Source organism: Ananas comosus, linkage group 22 (genome assembly GCF_001540865.1).
Source record: "Ananas comosus cultivar F153 linkage group 22, ASM154086v1, whole genome shotgun sequence".
NCBI classification, from domain to species: Eukaryota; Viridiplantae; Streptophyta; class Magnoliopsida; order Poales; family Bromeliaceae; genus Ananas; species Ananas comosus.
In genome coordinates this window covers 8,856,690-8,879,339 of record NC_033642.1, presented here as the reverse complement: position 1 = coordinate 8,879,339, position 22,650 = coordinate 8,856,690, and the positions used below count along the sequence as shown (strand labels likewise).

General features: G+C 38.4%; 4 protein-coding genes across 6 annotated transcripts; 3 read left to right on the top strand and 1 right to left on the bottom strand.

Moving 5' to 3' along the window:
• On the top strand, positions 2,970–8,194 carry LOC109727133. The gene is made up of 4 exons (XM_020257033.1): positions 2,970–4,222; positions 7,080–7,138; positions 7,937–8,087; positions 8,189–8,194. Exons 1-4 carry the CDS (start codon positions 3,119–3,121, stop codon positions 8,192–8,194), a joined length of 1,320 nt encoding a protein of 439 aa, XP_020112622.1. The 5' UTR covers positions 2,970–3,118.
• LOC109727626 (transmembrane protein 53) lies at positions 6,974–10,275 on the top strand. The gene is made up of 6 exons (XM_020257787.1): positions 6,974–7,192; positions 7,937–8,087; positions 8,236–9,039; positions 9,128–9,233; positions 9,408–9,613; positions 9,744–10,275. Exons 3-6 carry the CDS (start codon positions 8,321–8,323, stop codon positions 10,012–10,014), a joined length of 1,302 nt encoding a protein of 433 aa, XP_020113376.1. The 5' UTR covers positions 6,974–7,192; positions 7,937–8,087; positions 8,236–8,320; the 3' UTR covers positions 10,015–10,275.
• On the top strand, positions 10,829–14,080 carry LOC109727223. Of its 3 annotated transcripts, none has more exons than XR_002220744.1 (4): positions 10,829–11,109; positions 12,026–12,128; positions 13,033–13,247; positions 13,715–14,080. XR_002220744.1 is itself a non-coding variant. In XM_020257233.1 (4 exons), exons 1-4 carry the CDS (start codon positions 10,990–10,992, stop codon positions 13,782–13,784), a joined length of 492 nt encoding a protein of 163 aa, XP_020112822.1. In that variant the 5' UTR covers positions 10,833–10,989; the 3' UTR covers positions 13,785–14,080. The 3 variants fall into 3 exon arrangements, 1 of the variants encoding a protein (XP_020112822.1); XR_002220743.1 differs by having other exon boundaries at positions 10,830–11,109; positions 13,038–13,247; XM_020257233.1 differs by having other exon boundaries at positions 10,833–11,109; positions 13,049–13,247.
• On the bottom strand, positions 14,730–16,542 carry LOC109727222. Its single transcript, XM_020257232.1, has 2 exons — positions 15,887–16,542; positions 14,730–15,809 (listed from the first exon to the last, which is right to left on the bottom strand). Exons 1-2 carry the CDS (start codon positions 16,436–16,438, stop codon positions 15,051–15,053), a joined length of 1,311 nt encoding a protein of 436 aa, XP_020112821.1. The 5' UTR covers positions 16,439–16,542; the 3' UTR covers positions 14,730–15,050.

The following is a 22,650-nucleotide window of genomic DNA, read 5'->3' as shown; positions in this document are numbered from 1 at the left end:
GGACCAGGTCATTAGGTCCAGCAATGTATGATTGAAAAAAAGAAATATTGAAATAGTTAATTAAAATTCTTAGATATTTTTTTTGTGTTTAGAATTGCTCTATTGAGAAGGGTGGGGCAGAGTCTATAGAGATGTTGCTTGGACCTCTAAGACAAAATTATATCATGAGTATACGACAAACTATATTGTAGTTAGGGGTTCAATTTTTCAAAGTTAAATTTCACCTCATATGCCAAATTTTTTGTCGATCCCTTTTGAATCTCAGGCAACTATATATATCTAGGTCTTCTTCAATGTGCATTATAGGTTTCCAATGTCTCCCACTAATCGATGTTTTGGCGAGTGGTGACGGCATAAGTAGTATCTTGCATTCTGAATTTTAAAAAGTTTTTTTTATTTTGGGGCTTTTCGTAGAGTTCTCTTAGCATAAGAGATTTTTTCTTTTCTAATTGCGGCTTTTTAAAGATTTAGGGAATGAGATCTGGAGGTTAAGGTCGATTAGAAGTTCTATGGCACTCAACTAGTTTTAAATTTTTTAAACCCATTTGTCTTTAATACAAAGGAGATACAATTCCATTTCTTCAAAGGAAAAAAAAAAAGGATAGTATTTCTCTTCATTAAATATCTCTTATATTTTCTATATTGTAGAACTATTTCTATGTGCTAATTCGATATTGTTGGATTGATATGATCTTCGGTAACATTAGGGTCCAAATGGTAAATTTTAAACCCTAGCTTGATCTAACTCAAACGTCGATTGACCAACTTAACAGCGAGCTAAGCTTTGGACTAATCAAACCATACTTAGAGCTACCAAATTTCTTTCGGCTCGAGCCAGTTTAGATCCTTTAATGGCCCACGAGCCCAAGATGCATGCCATCTTATGTGAATGACTTGATCGTTCCATGCATAGAATTTTTCTGCGCGCGAGATTGCAAAGATTCCCAGCTTATTCAACGCAGTACAATTCAAATAGAGGCATTTGTACATATATCCTTGCAAAGTTTATAAATGGCATACTTTGCTTGCTACAGAGTATTTACGATGTAATAATACTCGTAACTTTGGAATTTTCTCCATACATTCCTCCTCATCAATTTGACCCTCAAATTTGATGTTGTTTTCTCTTGTTAAAGTACATCACCATAAATTTTTAAAAGGAAGATGGAGGGGGATTATTTTGATGTGTTATAGTGTAGTCCCCTCAAATTTTTATGAGTAACAACTCAAACCAAACTACGCCAAAACCTAGCTCAGTTTAAGTAGTGCACCATTTTTGCGCAGATCGGATTTGGTCACCTTGGATCCTCTTCATTTTAGGTGAATTCAACTTGGACTCGACGCGAAATATGTTCGGTCGTAATAGCTAGTTTTTGAAATAAATATGGCTCGACCCATTGACACTAGTAGAGCATTATTAACACTGTGGGTGAGAAAAATTTTCTAAATTTTTTATAAAATATTTAAATAACTCTTAAAATAGTAGGCTTAAAGATTTTTTTTTTCTTTTCTGAATCCAACTATTGGGCTTCATTTATTGGACCGTGAGAACTTTGTGGGCCTCTCGCTTTTCCTGTATTTGCTTTTTTTTTATTATTATTATTTTTTAGTTTCAAAGTTTGGTAACAGTCACATTTGATTTCTCTGGCTCTTTGACCTTCTCTTGGTTTTTTTTTTTTTTTTCCCTTTTTTGTTTTGTTCGTTTGTTCTTATTATTATTATTATTATCTAGGAAATTTTTTTTTTATCATTTATTCTACCCCGCCCTACCGTGTCAAAGCGTCTTCAATCCAAATATCCATTACAATCCGAAGGTAGATACGAATTTTAAATTTAAACTTATCTGAGAACTACAACTTTGTAAATTGAGAGTACCAACACCTCCATTTGCTTGTTAGGTTTGGGAGTTTTGAACGAATATGAACTTTTCCAAAATATGAAAAAAAGAAAAACACTCTAACAGGCTATTGGAAATACTAGTAGTACATCCAATAGCATTGTGGATCCGACATCCGACCCGTTAAGGCAACATGCAACGACCGTTACGCCGCTTAGCGCCAAACTTTGCACAAATCCTGGAGGGCCGTTATCTGCCACCGCATAATATTCCTCCTCGAGCACCGCTATGGGGACCCCAAAATGCTTATATAATAAATGTCATATAAATTAAATCCAACATATTAATTAATACATCAAACACGTTTTGTGAGAAACCATAATTTTTCACATTGAAAAATATTTATTTTAGATCCATTTTACTCATATAGGTTGTTAACATGTCAATAAACTTATGCGACATTTTAGAATGCCAAAATACAAACCAATCAAAACTTTTCATATTATCATATTAACTTAAAAAATACTACTTATACGCTGAAAAAATAGTATAAATTTTACACTCTCCTCCTCATCTAAATATTTAGACAAATGTTTAAAATTTAGAATACTAAACTAAATTAAATTATATATATATGTATATATATTTTATGTACAAGTGACATTGTCTATTATCGTAACAAAAGTAATATAACAGTAGTAACTTTGATTTTAGTAAATTATGTATGAAGCTATTATATTTTTAGAAACATACACTTCTAATTTTTACGTCCTCAGATCTCAAAAATTTACTAGATAATAGTATAAATTTAAGGAGTCAAAAAATTAAAAATTAATACTTTCAAAAGCATAATCATTTGATTTAAAATATATTATACATTCAATTATAATATATATATATATATATATGTATAAATTTTATGTCCCATCCATCTTAGTATTTTTAAAAATTCTTTCAAACTTTAGCATAAAAAAAAATAATAGTAATTTTTTTTAATAAATAAACAGAGCTTAAAATTTATACCGGATCAACGGGTGCAAGTACCAAGTGGTGTGGCACGGGCACGGGGCACCTCGGCCTTATCCTCCATCTCACCAACCTTTTCAATCCTCCGTAGAGCATTTCACTCCCCCACGCCTCCTCTCCAATCTCCTCGTCCTCATCCTCCCCAAAACAGTAAAACACCCACCCACACATACACACTGATACAACCACCACCAAGCACACGCCACCGCCACCGAAAAACCCTCTTCTCGATCAGTTCTCCCCCAACGGGCAACGATGCCTCCCTGCGACCCCTCCACCGCCGCCGCACCATCTCCTTCTCCGACGACGACGAAGCGCGACCTCGCCGCGCTCCTCGCCGCGGCGCGCCCCTTCCTGCGCGGCGAGCTCGAGCTCGTCGACCCGGCGCTCCCCTCGCTGGTGTCCGTGCTCCGCGGCGCCGGCGCCGGCGAGTGCTGGCACAAGCACGGCACCTTCCTCGGCCACCTCCTCGGCGTCCACCGCGCCCTCAAGCTGTGGGGCGCCCCCGACCCCGTCGCCCGCTGCGGCCTCTTCCACTCCGCCTACTCCAACTCCTACGTCAACCTCGCCATCTTCGACCCCGCGAGCGCCTCCCGCGCCCGCGTCGCCGCCCTCGTCGGCGCCCCCGCCGAGCGCCTCGTCCACCTCTTCTGCGTCGTCCCGCGCCAGCCCCTCATCCACGACGCCCTCCTCTTCCGCTACTCCGACCGCGACCTCCTCGACCACCTCGCGCGCTCCCACGCCTCCCTCCGCGGCCGGCTCGAGTTCGCCGGCGACAACCCGGCCGCGCTGTGGCCCGGGGAAGGGAAGCCCGGGCTTTGGATGAATTCAATATCGCGGATGGCCGCGCTCTACGCGCTCATCGTCAGAGAGGAGGAGATCTACCTGCTGGAGAGGAAGAGCCGGGGAGGAGGAGATTACGAGGAGGGGAGAGACGAGGAGATCGAATTGGTGGTTCCGCCGGTGTTCGACTACTGCACCAGAGTCTTAGACGCAAATGATCAAATAGTTGCAAGGGATCTGTACTGGGAGGCGGTGTGCGGCGGCGGCGGTGAAGACAAAGATAAAGCAGGGGATACATGGGGGAGGGTGGAGAAGCTGTTGAAGGAGAGCTGCGAGAAGAACCCGTTTGTGGGGGAGCCGCATTTGGTGCTGGCGCAGGTGTATCTGAACGTGGGGAGGTATGAGGACGCAGAGGGAGAAGCAGAGGAGGGGCTGAGGCTGGTGTTGGAGTGGGGGAGTAGCTGGGACAAGAGGATGAGTTGGGAGGGGTGGGTCTCTTGGGGGAGGGTGATGCTCATGAAGGCCAAGGAGAGGTCGTGGCCCGACACTGCATGGGGGATCATCAATCTAGGGCTCGTGAGNTATATATTAAAACACCGCATTCTCTCTTATCTTATTTTGTCTAATTTAATAACAGTTGTCTAATAGACCCGTACGTACTACCATATGTAATAATTAAGATTTATGGCTAAGCAGATTGTCCAAGAATAAAATCTGTGAGAACTAGTTTTGTGATGCTCTAGAAAAAGCTAGATTACTCTTTTATGAATTACTGCGTTGGCTTCTTGTTGTGCTGTGCTGCTTCTCTTCTTTCCATCCATCTTCTGTTTATCAATGATCTCTGATCTTCTGATCTTCTTTTTCGTCCTTCATATGCGCTCTAGTTGAGCTTCTCAATACCCATAAATGGTGTAGAAGCAAAAATATACCTCTGAGTTTGCCACACTTTCTTATGTGCTTCAATTAATACTGCGCACCATTCACTTAATTAGGAATGCTTTATTATGGACACAACTTTCTCAAAAAAAAAAACAAAACAAACAAACAAACAAACAAATTTGCATACCTTTCAACAGTTTCTTTTCACAATTAATAATAAAATTAGATTTAATTAGTCCAAAATAGAAAACAAACTCTTGGCCTATAGCTACCGCTCATTAGAGCCGTATACTTTTTCCGTGAGTGATTGCAAACTATCCATTTTATTCAATTTTAACAAACTATTCATTTTATTTATTTATTTTAAAAAATTTAAATATAAACTAATTAGACTTCGAATTTAAAATTTTAAGTACAAAGGAGCTCTTAACCAATTATATATACCGGATACAATGAGTCACAGTCGAATACTTTAATTAGTAACACGGTTATGTTGTTATCTTAGTACTCTCATCATGTAAAAAGTAGTGAGTCGTATCGAACTTGGTTTTGACTGCAATTGCAATCCTGTAAATTTCATTTTTAAGTGGACCATAATTAAGATGGAACATCTGGTGTCTCGCTACTCCTAATTGTCGAAACTATTTGTAGAATCAAATAATGTCCACTCCCAATGACAAAGCATAAACTAATTGTACAACAATTTTTTTCCAACCAAATTTACATAACCATTTATTTTGTATTATGAAACCTGCGCATTATCTCCCTCCACCTCTCTAAATCTCTTTTGCTCTCCTCCTCTGTCTGGGCAAAAATTTTATGGACAATGTGTCCATAAAAAACAATTTGGGGATGCCCCCTATGGGCGCCGCGTGGCACCAAGTAAAATTATAATTTCGACTCTATAAAAGGATAACCATTTAAGAGATGACCAAACAGATTGAACACCTCAACTTTCCCTGAAAATAATAAACAAATAAATAAATATAACACACACACACACACACACACACACACACACAAACAAACAAAGGAATTGAACACCTCAAAACCATAGAAGACAATGAAGGAATATCTTAATTTGTTGGCAGAAATGTACAAAATTTATCTCAACTATCACCCATTTTGATCAAACCATCTAATTTTTTAAAATTTTGAATTTACTATCTGACTTTTTAATTTTTTTTATTTGAGTTAGTTAGTATTTCTTTAACTTCAAATTTGAATCTGGTTATCTTCGGGTTTAGTTATATATTTTATGCAATTCACGTAACTATAATTTCAATTAAGTATGTAATAAGTTTATTAGCCAAATCAAACAAATTAAAAAATTGAATAATCCAGATAAGTTTTATANAAATTTGGACATGGTGTTCATAAAATTCTTGCCGCGTGTCCATCCATCTATGTTTCTGTTAAGAGATAATGCTTATTATAATTTAATGCTTGTTGTAATTTAAAGTCTAAGCTACCGTTTGGTTCAGGATTAAGAAAAAACTAGTTAGTTATTCTAAGAATAAAGTTAAGTTCAGAGTTAAGATAGGATTAGAATATTTTTTGTATTTGGTTGAGAATTGAAATTAGTTCAGGATTAAAAAAAATAATATTTAATTGGAGTTGGTGGGATAAGAAGAATAGTAGACAAAATAATGTTCTGTTTGGTTGGAGTAGTGGAGTGGGGTTGGGTTTAGTTAACCCCGGGATCCCACTCAAAATGAACTATTCCGGAATAGCCCATTTGGAGTGGAGTTTGTTAACCCCACCCCTTATTTGATGTGTTTGGAAATAAGTTGGGGGTTAAGGGGTTATTTCACCCCTTAACCCCCAACCAAACACTAGCTTAATTAAGACTTACTTTATATGTAATTGACTCCAATAAACATTTCTGTTAAGAAATAATGCTCGTCATAATTTAAAGCCTAATTTAATTAAGACTTACTTTATGGGCACTTTGATTGGCACTTTATTAAGAATAAAAAATTACTTAAAAATATTATTCCTATTTATTATATTATTAAGAATGCGATATTTTGGTGTTTTATTCGTACGATCATATATTATTTAATAAGATAACAAAAAATATATAATTAATATATTTATCTTGTTAATTAATTAACGAAATAATAAATCATATTATTTAAGATGTTTCGCTAGTTTCAAAAAGCACCATTATCTTATTTTTTTTAAAAAAAAAACCGTGTAGAACGCGAAACATGCAATAATTTAAACGCGGCGCTATGTTATTCAACTATGACGGGGTCAGAGTAAACAGGGGCGTCCTCCAACAATCTCGTAGCCGTTTCCTATTCCACTTTGTCCACCCAAATATTAATTAATAAAAATAAAACAAATAATAATAAAAATAATAACAAGCACAAAAATAGAAGAGGAAGCATATTCGGAGGATCTCAAAAATCCGCGGAAACGCAACGCTAACACCTGTTCCCCCCAAAATCCAAATTCCCCCCTCAATTCTCATCCCCTTTCGCGTGTCTCGTTCCCCTTCCCCAAATTATTCCCCCTTTTCTTTTTCTTTTTTGCCCCCAAATTGTAGGGTTCGGCGCGCGAATCTAGGAGGAGAGAGAGGTGCCCTATTTATGTTGCTTCGACATCGTAGTGCATTTTAGGATTCGCGTTTGATTGGATTTATTGAGGCTTATTTTACAGGTTCGATCTATGCTCTCGCTGTTGTTTTCGCATTGCTTTTGATGTGATTTATTGGCGTTGTTCTTGCGCTTTTTGGGGTTTTATTTGGTTAATCTATTTTTCTTGTTCAAGGTCTGATTTTTCTCGCTTATTTCGAGATTTTTTTCTTTTTTCGTTGTTGTCTACATTGTATAAATTGCTAGATCAAGGGTTTTTTAGGGTTTGCCATATAAATCGAGAGGAAAAAAATGATTTCTTTCCCTAGATAATGTTTACTTAATCAATCGTTCTTATCAAACGTCTCCTTTTTCCTCACTGATTTGGGGATTTTTTTTTTTTGGTTGTCCCTATATTGTATAAATCGTTGCATTAGGGTTTCTTTGGGTTACTTTTGTCTCGATTAGTGTTCGCGGGATAATTTGTCCGGATCGACTTTTGTTTCTGTGGTTGGATTTTCCTTTTTCGAAATCAATTTTCTAACAATTTTTTTTTTTTTTCTGGTGTTTCCTGGATCAAAATTGCTTCTTTTTCGTATAAAAGAAAGAGTTTTACGCAACCACCAATTCATACCATCACCATCCGAGTCAAACTCGGCCCCATCTCGCACCCTCTCCACCACACACCGACCCATCTCGCCTCTTCCTTAATTCTCGCTTCTAGAAGAAAACAACCCAGCAAACTCTCATCTATCTTATTCCCAAATATAATAAATGGAAACAACACAACAGTTTATGACTTAGTCATCTTGGTATTATGCTATTGCAGGTATAAGGATAAGGATAAGAACATAATCAAGTTAGAAAAGAGAGAAAAAGAGACAGGAGTTGTTGCTTCGCCCTCCGACGCCGGGCTTGGTTGTCAATTAACCATTGACAGCCGGCCGGCCCCCCTTCTTCCTTTTGCTCGAAAATTATCGGTAAGTTTTATCGAGCAGTACTTTTGATCACATGTGTTTCGTTGACGAGGCGACAACATTGCTGTGTTATGAACATGTGAATTATCTTCCTTTTTGTTTAGCTGTAATGCACTAACGCGTGAGAACGGTCGGTTTCATGTGAATGTAGGTTGGTGGGTCGTATTCCCCGTGCAAAAGTGAGAATCTTTTTTTCATGAGAAGTTGCTGAAAACTGATCGACTCAGACTCGTGAGATGGCTTCGCTGGCCGGTCTTCTCCACCGGCCTCTCTCAGCCGCGGCCGCCGTGGCGGTCGCCACCGCTTCGTCGGATCTCCCTGAACGATTTTCTCACAATAAGTTATCCGAACCGAATGTTTCGCCGCAATCAACTGCGTCCGATGCTCCGGATTATTCTGTTGTTCGTCGAGCTTCTGTTGCTGGTCTCTTGAGTCCTTTCGCGAATGCTAGCCCCGTCATGCAGAATTCGAACCTTCCTCATGTTCCACGATCCTTATATGGCTTTTCTTCGGCCCCCATTGCTTCTCCTCTCATTTTAGCTCCCTATCAGTATGCAAAGATCGTCAGGCCCCCACCAGATCACGACGAACCCGCATCTACCATCCCTTCTTCGTCCTCTGACACTCTGTACCGATGGCATCTGCCGGACCCGAGAGCTTCTAGGAACTCAGGCAGCGACACATGCTCATCCACTAAGTCTCGGACGGTAGTAGTTTTGCTTGGGTGGTTGGGCGCGAGACAGAAGCATTTGAAGAGATACGCGGATTGGTACACTTCGAGGGGGTACAATGTCGTGACCTTCACCTTCCCGATGTCTGAGGTCGTTAGCTACAAGGTTGGGGGGAAAGCCGAGAAGGACCTCGAGTTGCTTGCCGACCATCTCGCTGGTTGGGTTTCAGAGGAGATCGGGAAGAACTTAGTCTTCCACACTTTCAGCAATACCGGGTGGCTGACGTATGCTTTCGTGCCGTTTCTTCTTTTTTTTTTTATCCAATTGCTTTTTGAATGTTTGGAGTTAAATCTTTTGGTTGCAAAATTGCAGCTACGGTGTGATATTGGAGAAGTTTCGGAAGCAGGATCTGTCGTTGATGGAAAAGATCAAAGGTTGCATTGTTGACTCTGCTCCTGTTGCTGCCCCTGATCCACAGGTTAACTATCTCACTTAGATTTTCAAAAAATGGATCACTTGTTGATTGTGGTTTAAAATGTTAATATTGGAGCATTACTTTTCCTCTTCTTTTTTTTTTAAACCCTATAACTCTACTGCTACACTTTTCCATGATTCTATATGCATTCTCAAGTCCGACTCTGTTTATTTGCAGGTTTGGGCTTCAGGATTCTCAGCTGCATTTCTTAAAAAGCAGAGTATAGCGACAAAAGGAACGGCGGAGTTGAAACTCTCGAGGATGGATGTTATACCTATTGCTGATTCTGGTCTCGAACCTAAACCGGCGGCCACCGAGGCTGCTTTACTAGCGGTCTTGGAGAAGTTCTTCGAGGTGGTTCTGAAACTTCCGGCTGTCAACAGGTAGTAATTCTCCCTTCCCTCAGTTATGTTGCCTCAGTTTATATCTTTTGTGTGTTTGCGGAAATTTTCTTGAGCATTATTTCCATAAGCAGATACTAACTAGTAAGTTTTTCGATGCTTTTCATAACAGGAGGCTCTCGGATATTTTGCGTCTGTTATCGAAGGAGCAGCCAAAGTGTCCGCAGCTCTACATATACAGCTCCGCCGATCGAGTCATTCCGGCGAAGTCAGTGGAATCCTTCGTAGAGAGGCAAAGGAGAGCAGGGCACGAAGTTCGCGCATGCGATTTCGTGTCCTCGCCTCACGTCGACCATTTCAGAAACCACCCCGCTCTTTATACTTCTCAGTTAACCACTTTCTTGGAGGAATGCGTGCTCACTTGCTGCAAAGATTCTTCATAAGAGATTCTGAACATATACAATTTCTTTTTTTTTTATATGATTTTTTTTTTTTTTTATAAATTCTTTCCTGGTAATTAATCAAGCATACACCAGGCATTATAGTCACTGAGCAGATACTTGTATGGAATGGATATATTTACAAATTCACCAGAATTTATTCAGTTCTCTTTTTTTTCCCCCTGAAGGACAAGGTTTCTCAGAGAATTTGTACAGTAAATTCAAGATAAAGTATTAATCTCTGCCATTTATTGAGTTATGGTATTTTCTTTTCTTTTGAATTTTGTTGTTTTGATTGGAGTTGAAGGTTAAAAGTAGTGTAATGTTCCTTTTGATGTGAAACTTTTTATTTAGCTAGATCATTGCACAAAGTCCATAAAGAGAGAGCTATAGTATTAAACTGCTAATGCTTTGGAACTGCATTAGTTGGCACAACAGTTTTTAATTTTTTTTGACAAATTATTTTCTTTTGAATGCGGAAAAAGTTAAAAGAAGTGATGTCCAAATTGAATGCTTTAAGGTATCTCCATGCATATTTGCCTAAACATCCAAATTGAATACTATAATAGATTCGTCTTTAATAAATGGGCTGGGCTTCATAGCTACATTGATCTGGACGGGGCGAGGGTTTAGAGTGTCTCGACTCAAATCCAGGCCCGTTACACCTCTATCTCATGAAATTAAGAACAAATTAATGGGCCGGATCCTGCAGTTGGTGTACCCGTATGGATCAAGATGATTGTTACTATCTTAAAAAACTAAAATTGTGTAGTACCCGTATGGATCAAACCCAATATCCAATTTTGAACGATTGTTGTTATTATCTTAAAACTAAAATTCAAGGGGTGAAAACCACCCGGTGCACCACGTCATCAGTGCAGCGCAATCCCCACCCCTACCTTCTCCTTCATCGTCGAATCGCACCGCCACCACGGCCAAATTGGAACCCTAACACTAAAAGCTTCGAGCTCGTCGCCCATGGCGCCTGCGCCCTCGAGCAACGACCCCCTCCACGCCTCGGAAGAGGGAGGAGGAAGAAGCGAGAGTTCTCAATCCCGAGAAGTAGCTTGGCTCTCCTCCTTGTCTGAATCTGAGCTTGTAAGAACATGATATACACCCCCCCTCTCTATTCATCTTTTAATCATCACTTCCTTAATCACTCCGAGTCTATGTTACTTTCTTATTTTTTAGTTTTTGTGAATTTTTTAGTCTTTAATTACTGAATATGTTGGATTTTGGGCTTACATGTTCGGAAGATTTAGTTAAGGAAGCATACCTTGGAATTTTTTGTGTTTTAGTTTTTTGTTTTAAATTTTTGGGGTTGCTCCATGCTGGTTATTTGATTTTTGCAACTCCTTTTTCTGTAATCTCTAAGGTTTAGATGTTGGACATAATTTTTATTTTCATTTTTTTCAATCTCGCGTTGCAATTTTTAAATCGTAAATTTATAGTTGTGACAATAATTAAATGACCCTCCTCATTTGTGAGACCCCTCGATATAGATTACAAAGGCTGCTGATTATGAAAGGCTTGAGTTTGTATTATTCTTCATTTTAGGTTTTTTAGCAAAATTTGCATAAAATTGATCTTCATCTTGTTGTGTCGATCTGTTGTGAATTGGCTTTCTCTTAGGTTGACGAATATTTCAATCGGTTCTACCATTTACTCGGCTTCGAAAATTTATGAATTGTGGAAAGTTTTTATAGTCCACCTGCTTGATTAGCATTTGTTTACATCTTAGCTGCTGTTTCCTTCATAGTACAATGTTTAATAATCAGAAGATTAGTGATGTAATTACGAGTTGTATGTATTGGGTTTAATACAAACTAATGTTTAAAAGAGAAATCAAGTTTCTTTTCTGAAAAAAAGTAGAGGAAAATAACAGCATTCAATTATACTTTATCCACAGTGACTGGTTTTACATGTTCCCAATGAATTAACTTGGTAGCTGTTAAAATTGTCTCGTTACTAAGTCCTCCCCCCCTCCCCCTCTCCTTTGATAATACTTTTGCAGGATTTTCTTATAAGCCTAAAAGAGATGGCTGCTATGCGGGCAAAGAATGTAGGCTTTAGTGATCTTGCTGAAAAATTTGATGTGAGAACGCTTCGAGCTCTTGGTATGTGTTACCGACTTTCCCTTTTTAAGGCCAAATAGTGCAATTTTTTTTGCATTCTTTGTCAATTTCATCGTATACTAAAGAATACATCTGCTATTGTTAGGATGTGTTTGTTATATTAGAGATTGCGCTCAATTATCTAGCTTGCAAATTAAAAAGTTGTTTAATTTGCTGTTGATTTAAGATTGTTTTCTCCTTATCTCATTAAACCCCTCTTGTAGCTGTACTTCTTTTCTAGCTGAATTATCGTGTGTCCTCTTATCTTGGTCAATCTCGATTAATCTACTTTTTTTTTGCTTTTGGCTGGTTGTTCATGAAAATACACTTTAGTCATGGATTATCTGCTGAATACTGATCATTTTCTCCATTTGGGGCAGTATGGTGATAGACTGAAATTGAGTTTATTCAATTAGCGTCATGTATATAGCAAAAAGATGCCTAAAAACATTTTTGAGGTTTCCCAGTTTTCATTTTTCTTTTTCTATATCAGGTTATAAAGATCTTGATCTGCTTGAAAATTGGATAAAATGGAGTATACTTTTGTTTGCAGTGGTTTATCTGGTTTCTTCTCTTAGACACGCTAAATTACCTAACAGATTCTTTTTGGTCCGAGTTATCATGAATATGCTATATGGGAGTGGACATCTAATTTTCACTTTATTCCGCTCGTAACTCTTGTTACAAATTCATTCTGATCTAACAAGAAATTTCCAATTGGCGATGTATGTTACTAATTTATTCTGGTCCTTTTTTGTGCAAAATGGTTGCAAATTACCAAATAATGTTTCAAATACTAGACATTCTGGTTGCAATCTATTCCTTTTATTTCCAAACAAATATTTTTGTTGTTTCTCTTGTACTAAAACTGTTGTATGTATTGTGAATCGCCTGTATTGTTGCTTAGTCCAGTAACTTCTCAGGGATTGTTTTATTGGAAAATTTCAAGGAGCGAGTGAAAAGCACCTCGGCTGATCCAAAGTTGGTTGAGATGCTAGCATTATTAAGTGGCAGTGGTTTGGCTGCACCCAATCAGGAGAGTAGTTCTTGCTCTAAGCTTTCTGTCAATGATGTTTCAATGCCAAGTTTTGTTACACCGAGACGAAAGAGGATGTGGGATGGGTAAGCACTATGTCACACATGCTTTTGTACTTAGTTTCTTCAACTATATAATGGTAAAAACATGTGTAGTTTTTGTTTCTAGGCATCCAGATTAGTTTCTTCAACTATATAATGGAAAAAGCATGTGTACTTTTGTTTGTAGGCATCCAGAAACCTACCAAAATGATCGAACCTTAGCACTTGGTGCATCTTTAGCTATACAACTGTATACAATTTATTGTGTTCCTTTACCCTTTTAGGCGGAATTTCACGGCCATATAGTAACATTCCATCTCGTAGAAATTATGTTTATACGTTCTTTATTTCTTGCTGCATTCAGATTTTTTACTTGGAAATTTTGCAACAACCTTCTTTTTTTTTTTTTTTATATAACTATTTAACTCAAAGAGTGTTTTACTACCTCTTCTTCAAAAGTTCTTTTCATTTCCAAACATGAGGTTTGCATGAAACTCTGCTTTTGTCCGCAGATTACGTGGAGAGAGTGTCCAAGGAAGTTGCAAGAAACAGAAAACAGAGAAGAGCATAGAATCACCGTGATACTTCATCTAACTACAATTTTACATGTTCTAGCCAGTAAAAATCATTTTTGCCTCTGGTTTTACCCGTGATCTCTTTGATGGGATGCCGAGTTTCTGTTTCCCTTGTTTTGTTGCTTCTACATCATTTATTTATTAGTCTGAAACAAACATGCTTCACGCATAATGTAATTACCAACTATTTAGTAGTTTTGAGCTAACACCTAACCATTCAACTATATATGTAAACCTTTCTTTATCTTTCTGAGTAGAAGTAAATATGAAGAGCTTAACAGTCAAGCTGGACATTTATTTTAACTCATCTTCGTTATGTATATCTTTTATTTCATTTTGGACATATACGGAGCTTTATTGTCAGATATATCTGAATCGTAGGCATAATTAAAGTTTATGAAGATACGGAGATGAGGACTACAGGTTTTTATTCTTTGATTTATCAAGCAAAGAAAAAGACCCAAGTGTAACTTGCCTAAATTGCTGGCATTGAAGCCACGGATTTTAATTGATTACTATCATCCTTGTGAACCATGGATAACAGGATAAGTATCTTATGTAGATGGCATTTTGGCCACAGGTTTGGCATTTTGCTATGTTTAGTACTTCATTCACATCTTCCAGTGTGGTGGATGTTGACACAGCGTCTGTTTCCACGTCACTGGTTTGCTTGTTTCCATATCACTATTTCTGTGTTCTGTCGTTGTCTGATGCATGTTATGTAGAGAGAAAATATCTAGCTTCTTTGGTGGCAGCTTAATCTCGTACAATCAAGGAGCAATCCCTTTCAAAGTGTCTTCAAAGTTCCTTCTATGCATGTCATCTATGTATACTCTGGCATGTCGTACAATCAAGGATCAATCCTTTTGACTGTTGTTTTCTGAATGTGACAAAAGGAAAGGTGGAAAATTTTAATTTTAATGCTCTCTTTCAGCCTCTGAAGCATCACAAATTTAAAGAGCCAAAGAAGTTTAATGATTTCAGTAGTATACTAAAGTTTTTCATAGGACTTATCACACACTTAAGCTTAACAGAGTTTCCTTTTACACACCCAGCTAGCTATGGCATCTGATTACAGAAGATAGATACTATTGACCCATTACACACTCAGAAGAGAGCGATGTTGCAAGCGGAGGGTTTAGCGACTCGAAGGCGACTTATTAAAGTCACTACACCCTTCCTCTCTCGAGTAACATTGCTCTCTCATTTTATTCTAGTCGACTATATTCTTGCAAAGTAACTAAAGGGAGTAAACACAATCTAGGGTTTCACTTCATCTCACGAGCCCTAGATTGATGATCCCCCATGCAGTGTCGGGCCACGACCTCTCCTTTGCCTTCATGAGCATCACCCTCCCCCAAGAGACCCACCCCTCCCAACTCATCCTCTTGTCCCAGCTACTCCCCCACTCCAACACCAGCCTCAGCCCCTCCTCTGCTTCTTCCTCTGCGTCCTCATACCTCCCCACGTTCAGATACACCTGCGCCAGCACCAAATGCGGCTCCCCCACAAACGGGTTCTTCTCGCAGCTCTCCTTCAACAGCTTCTCCACCCTCCCCCAATCCCCTTCTTTATGTTCTGCGCCGCCGCACACTGCCTCCCAGTACAGATCCCTGCCAACTATTTGATCATTTGCGTCTAAGACTCTGGTGCAGTAGTCGAACACGGGCGGAACCACCAATTCGATCTCCTCATCTCTTTCGGTCTCTGCGTCTCCGCCGTTACCGCACCTCCGTTCGCAGATATAAATCTCTTCTTCCCGAGCTATAAGATTGTAAAGCGCGGCCATCCGCGATATCGAGTTCATCCAAAGCCCGGGCTTCCCGCTCCCGGGCCACAGCGCGGCCGGGTTGTCGCCGGTGAATTCGAGCCGGCCGTTCTCGTTGCCGAACAGCTTGTCCTGGTAGTCGACGTACTGGTCGCTGAAGTCGGCGACGGTCATCAACAGAAAAGTGGCCACCACTCTCCTGGAGACCGTCATGGCCTCCCCCGTCTTGATGTGCTTCACCTTCACCCCTTCAGCCGGCAGCACCTGACACGTATTTATATAGAATTTTGAAAAAAAAAATTTCAATATAGTAGTACTAAACATCATCTCTGATATGTTACCGATTGGATCTTCCGCCGCCACGGCTCGGCGCTGTCAAAGGCGCCGCTCTCCTTGGTGGCGCGCAGGGAGTTCTCTGAGGCGGCTAGGTGGTCGGCGAGCTCGGCGTCGGCATAGTGGAAGAGGAGGTTGTCGTGGATGAGCGCGTGGCGCGGGACGACGCAGAAGAGGTGGACGAGGCGCTCGGCTGCGGCGCCGACGAGCGAGGCGACGCGGGCGCGGCTGGTGCCGGGGTCGAAGATGGCGAGGTTGACGTAGGAGTTGGAGTAGGAGGAGTGGTAGAGGCCGCAGCGGGCGACGGGGTGGGGGGCGCCCCAGAGCGTGAGGATGCGGTGCACGCCGACGAGGTGGGCGAGGAAGGTGCCGTGCTTGTGGTAGCACTCCCCGGCCCCCGCCGACCGGAGCACGGACACCAGCGAGGGGAGCGCCGGGTCCACGAGCTCGAGCTCGCCCCGCAGGAAGGGGCGCGCCGCGGCGAGGACCGCGGCGAGGTCCCTCTTACTGGTGGGTGGGGAGGAGGAGGAGGAGATTGAGTGAGGAGTGTAGGATGGCATTTTCTGTGTGTGTTCGTGTGCAGAACTGAGAATTAGAGATGGAGGAATCCTCTATCCGCATGTGTTGAGGAATCCTACTCGCACACTCAACTTTTAGATGTATATTTTTGGGTTAATTTCATAGGTACCCTCTCACCAACCCCTAATTATATGGATACCCTTCAAAAATTATTAATATCAAAATTACCCTCCAAATTTGATAAAATTATCAAAACTATCCATGTTACTTGAATTTCAGAAAAAATATACATCTAAAAGTTGAGTGTGCGAGTAGGATTCCTCAACACATGCGGATAGAGGATTCCTCCATCTCTAATTCTCAGTTCTGCACACGAACACACACAGAAAATGCCATCCTACACTCCTCACTCAATCNAAATCACGTGAAATTTTGATAGAAAATTCTTTATACTATATAAAACAAGATCAATATCTTTGATTTAAAATTTTAATGTCATATTATTACATTTTGTAAGATTTTTATTTTCAGCCGTTGATTTTGAGCTCCTTCGTTCACTAGGCAAATAATATCGTAAAATCATAAAATTTATTTTCTAGGTACTTCAAATACTCTAGATTAAGTTTAACGGAGCCGATCGACGATTCGAAAGTCGCAAGATCGAAAATAAACTGGAAGCACGAAAGGTTCCGTGCTTCCGATAGCATAGTAGTCTCACTCTCTCTCTCTCTCTCTCTCTCTCTCTCTCTCTCTCTATATATATATATATATATATATATATATATATTACAAAATAAATTCGGGTTCAGATCGGGTACAATCAAAATTCATATTCGAATCCATATCCGTCGGATTTCTATTTTTGATATCCATATCCGAATCTATATCTATATCCATTGGATATATCCGTTTCATTCGGGTTCGGATTCGAATAAAATTTCGGATATCTATACCAATTGACATCCCTACCAGGGCTACTGTACTCTTATGAGAGTATGGAGCATTTTGTACTCATAAATTTTCGGACATTGGATGAGGGGGTATGCAGTTAGGATGATAGTTATCTTGGGTTAGAATGACAGTGGTCCAATTGATTGAGTTGTTGGTTGAATAGTATAATCTAACGAATAAAAATGATCAAGAAGATAAATTCAACGACAGAAAATTTATGAATACAAAACGATAGCCGAACTCTAATTTTTATGTTACAAAAGTAAAAGTATTTTTTATTTTACTCATGTTAATTATAATCATTTAATATATTTACTTTATAATAAAATATGAGAATCGGATATACTCTTTGTAGGAGGAAAGAGATGGTGACAACGTGCGTGCGGGTGAGCCAGCCGAGATGTCTTATGTATGATTTCAGCTTTTGCCAGGTGTCAACGAGAGGTGTCTCAACGCAAGGGTGTGTTTGTTTCATTGTAAAATCATCTTAAAAAATAAATTTTTATAAAAAAATAAAATTTTGGTGTTTATTTTCTCATAAAAAACATTTTAGAAAAATTTGTTTTGCGAATTGTGAGGAAAAAGGGATTTTTTATTTTCCGCTCTTCTTCTATCTTTGAAGTTTATTAGTAATATTTGGTGGCATTAAGATTCTAGTAGTTAATGAAACCATTACATTCTGTTTACATCAAGAAAAAAGAATATAAAAATTGCACATATTATGTCACTACTGACAGTCATGATAAAGAAAATAATACCAAACAAGATAATCATATGTCCAAAAATAAAGATAAAAAATAATTTCAATATTATGCTTCTTGAATGATAAAAAAAGAAAAAAAAATACCAAACAAGATAATCATATGTCCAAAAATAAAGGTAAAAAATAATTTCAATGAAATAAGAACAAACCTATTTTTCTTACTGATATTTTAGTTAAAAGAGCCCAAAACTCTCCGATCGAAATTATGACTATATTTTAAATTATCTAATTATGAAAATTATTAACGTGTGTCTTCAAGAACTTAGTTAGGGTGTCCGACACAGGAGGTACAACTCGTTCGCTTTAGCGCGTACATCGTTATAGTTATTATGAAAAGTCACAGCCTCCTCACGGGGAATAGGTAGTAGATATTTGTCGCCTGGAAGTGGGCATAAATTCCTCAGCACTTGTACTATCTCATTCAGTTTGGCATTATATTCGTCAAATAATCTTCTATACAGCCAACGGTCCATCCTGTAACCCCCTATAGCAGTCCTCGTGCCATCTGCATCGCAAATGTACAACGTAAATCGCTTCTTTCGAATTTTGAATACCCTCTTTCGGTGTCGTTTTCCTGATCTATCCTCCATAGCTTTCTGCTCCATTACCACATATTAGTTTTGGCAACTTTTTTTTACATCAATTGTTGAAAATCTGATATCTATTTTAGTTAGGGATAGCTTGCTTGCTGAGAAAAGCTTGTATTTTAACTTTTATCATAAATCGTTCCTAAAAAAAAAAGTAACAGCTTATACAAATACAAAAAAAGAAAATCAAATACAAATTATAGACAAATAAAGATACATAAGTAAAACGAGTCTCACTTACTCGAAATTGCTTCTAAGTCGAGACTTTTTTCTTGGAATTAATTTTGCCAAACCAGTGGCCTTTTTCCAAAAAAATTATTCCACTCTATATACATATTTATAGAATGCTAACCTAATCCAATAATAAGTCAAATCCCACTGTTAATGCTTATCTAATTTAGATAGATAATATTTTCTTTTATCCTTTTTATCTCTTATAAAGTTTAGATTCTAATCATCTTAGGATTTTGACGAAATTTGAATAATTACAAATTAAGATATTATTTAATTGGGCCGTTTTAAATTAAGTCATTATTCAACTTATAATATTTTTGTATCAATTATTTTTGTTAATTTTACATGACAATTTTGAATTATCTTTGTTGATTTAGAATCTGTTAAGTTAATGTGCTGTTGTTTTTTTTTTTTTTCCCCCCGCTCAGACGTAAGTTTTTTTTTTTCTCAAATTTGGCTAAAATTCAGAACCATGTGGCAGCTTTGCCGGAATGCATGATATAGTGACAAATTGATTACAGTAGTTTGTATGGTAATGAAGGATGCGAAAGATAATTTTGCCGATGATGACGGTTTCCAGTAGTATTAGATGGATTGATTACAGTAGTTTGTATGGTAATGAAGGATGCGAAAGATAATTTTGGCGATGATGACAGTTTCCAGTAGTATTAGATGGATGGCATGGTTCTAGAAATCAATGCACCCCCATGCTCCTTGGAAACCATTTTGAGCTGCATGACCTAATATCACACCATAAGATGCCGATTTCTATCTCATTATACAATCTTTCAAGTGCATCCTTTGATTCTAATCAGTTATAGTTGTCATATAGCTTCACTTGTATTTCATTGCAATAAATTTCTAATACTTCAGTTTTGGAAATAGCCTTCCCTATGTTTGGATATAGTCAAACATAAATATGCTTAGCTAGTTTAATATGTATAGTTCCCTCGCCATCTTTATTGGCTTCTTGACCGTAATGCATGTATGATGTTGTGAGCTTGTCACATCCACATATTTAATTGTGTCAATCCACATGGATGGTATTTGGTGAATTGCTATTTGCTTGAACCATAGATGCCTCATGTCAAGAAACCATCTAAGTCTGCTCATAAAAAAGGTGTGGTGTTTGAAACCACGCCAATGAAAAATTTACACGTCGAAGGTAGTAGCATATTGCATAACCAATCATGTAAGCGAACTCCAAATTGGACCGACAGTATAGATGCAACCATGCTTAGTATATTGACAGAAGAACACTCTTTAGGAAACTACACCAATGGGTCGTTCACAAACGTTGAGTGCATTAGACTAATAACTGATTTCAACAGTATGACCAATATGAACTTGACAAAGGAGCAAATAAAGAATCGGCTTAAAGTGCTAAAGATAATGTATATATTGTACAATTGTCTTGCAAATAAGAGTGGATGGGGATGGATTATGTCCAGAACATTTCCATGGCTGGTGATCGAAGTGACTGGGATGCAATAATTGCGGTACAATTTAACGACTTTCATTTCAACTTCTTATTATACTAGAATCATACTTATATATTCATAATTATATTAATTTGTGTTCAGGAGAATCCGGCGCATGCAAAGTGTAGGGATAAACCCTTTCCAGCTTATAAGGAAATTGTGTTCTCTACTGCAAAGACAACGGCTACAGGAAGAAATAATTTTTCGACAGGAATGGCAACAACGCCTACGATAGATAACTCTTCCTTATCATCTCCTGGTGAGGATGACGGTATAATTGGGGAGAGAATGTCTGTATTCAATCTTGAACCCACGCCCTTCGAAGTAGGGTCATTTGGCTCTACTTTCAATGCCAATTTCAGAAACGGTAATAACTCACGGTCCCCTAGCCCTACTGATAATCCAACCACCGCATGAGCAAGTGCTAGTGGCTCTGGCTACTCCTCTGGCCAGAAAAGGCCTCGTTCCCCACAGCCTACCAGTCCTCCACGAAAACATGCATCATCATCTGGAGGACGATGCAAAAAAAAAGGAAAAACTTCAAAAACCCTTTGGTTTCCAACTTTCTCACTTTAGTACCCTGTGGTTTAAAGTGTATCAATTTGCTCCCCTGTGGTTTTATTTTTATCTTTTCTATAGCTTTTTTCTTAATATTTCGTTAAATTATATGCAAAAAAATATCAGATATCCATCTAGATTTACCGAATATTTACTTTAGTACCCTTTAATTTTAATTTTGTCACTGATTTGAGAAAAAAAAAATAAAATTGATTAAAAAAAAAGAGAAAAACGAAACCACAGGGGGGCAAATTGATACATTTTAAACCACATGGTACTAAAATGAGAACGTTGGAAACCACAGGGGGGTTTTTTGAAGTTATCCCAAAAAAAAAATGATAGAGGCAGTGATGCGGTAGCTGAGATGGTAAAGCTTGGTAAACAAAAACTAGATCTAGTACGATAGATTTACCGTACTGAGGTGGGCAATCGATCAAGGATCCCTACGATTGAAACATGCATGGCAAGAGTGTATAATCTATCTGGGATAACAAATGAGCGCATTTTGGCAGTGGGTGATGCGTTACGAGACGATAAGAATCGTCAAGTTTTTATGACCATGCATGATCAGCTAGCATGCATGTGGACTTGTAGAATAGGGCTTTAATGTTGGTGGGACAGTTATGATTGTTTTATGTTTTGTTATGCTAGCATTACTCTTTGTATGTATCTTATATTTTTGAGAGAGATAGGTAGCACGCTACCCGCTCGTTTATTTCATTTAGAAATAAACTTAGCTAGAAATGTGAATCAACTAGGATTCGAACTTGGGTCTTGGGTACCAACCATCAAGCCTTTAGCCACATGCTCTAGAGATGGTCAGTGTATGTATCTTATGTTTTAGTTGACACTATGTACTCGTACGCTTTAGACGTGACTGTTTTATGTTTCATTATGCTAGTATTACTCTTTGCATGTATCTTATGTTTTAGTTGACTCCATATACTCGTACGCTTTAGACGTGACTTTATTTATACGTAATGCTTATCTTTCGCATAATGTGATGACTGAGGTAGATTGTATTGGTAAGAAATGCTCATTTTAATATAGTATGTTTTATTTATTTCTTTACTGCATGTTAAATGTGTCAGTTAACTTTTTCCACTATATGCATTGCGCATAAATGTCATGCAATGAAACTGTCAGTTTGATTTTAATGTTGTGGTGATAAATGTTAAATTTTTGCAACAATGATGGGTGAGTCGTTATATTCCACCGTGTTTTCTTTATTCGTGATAAGCAATCTGATGACAATATTAGGCGAAGATGATGATTATTGGGATCACGTATTCATATTGCTCATTGATCAAGAATATTTGACATATAGTAATACACCTCATAAGCGACAATATCGCACTAGGTCTTTTATCGGTCATCAATTGATCTGTGATATTTTGAATGGTCACCCCGATCGATGGTACTGTATTCATTGCTCTTCGCGATGAGCTTGTGATGCTGATAACTAGCACAAGAAATATGATAGCTGACGAACAGTTGCAATTTTTCTTTTCTACGTAGGGCATGGGGTTGCAAATAGGGTACTGGCTGAACCTTTTCAGCATTCAAGTGAAACTATTAGTCGGTATTTTAATAATGTTCTTCGCGGAATTGTGATGCTGAAAGATTATTATGTAACTCTACTACCGAGTAATGCTGCAATGCATCCAAGATTAGGGATA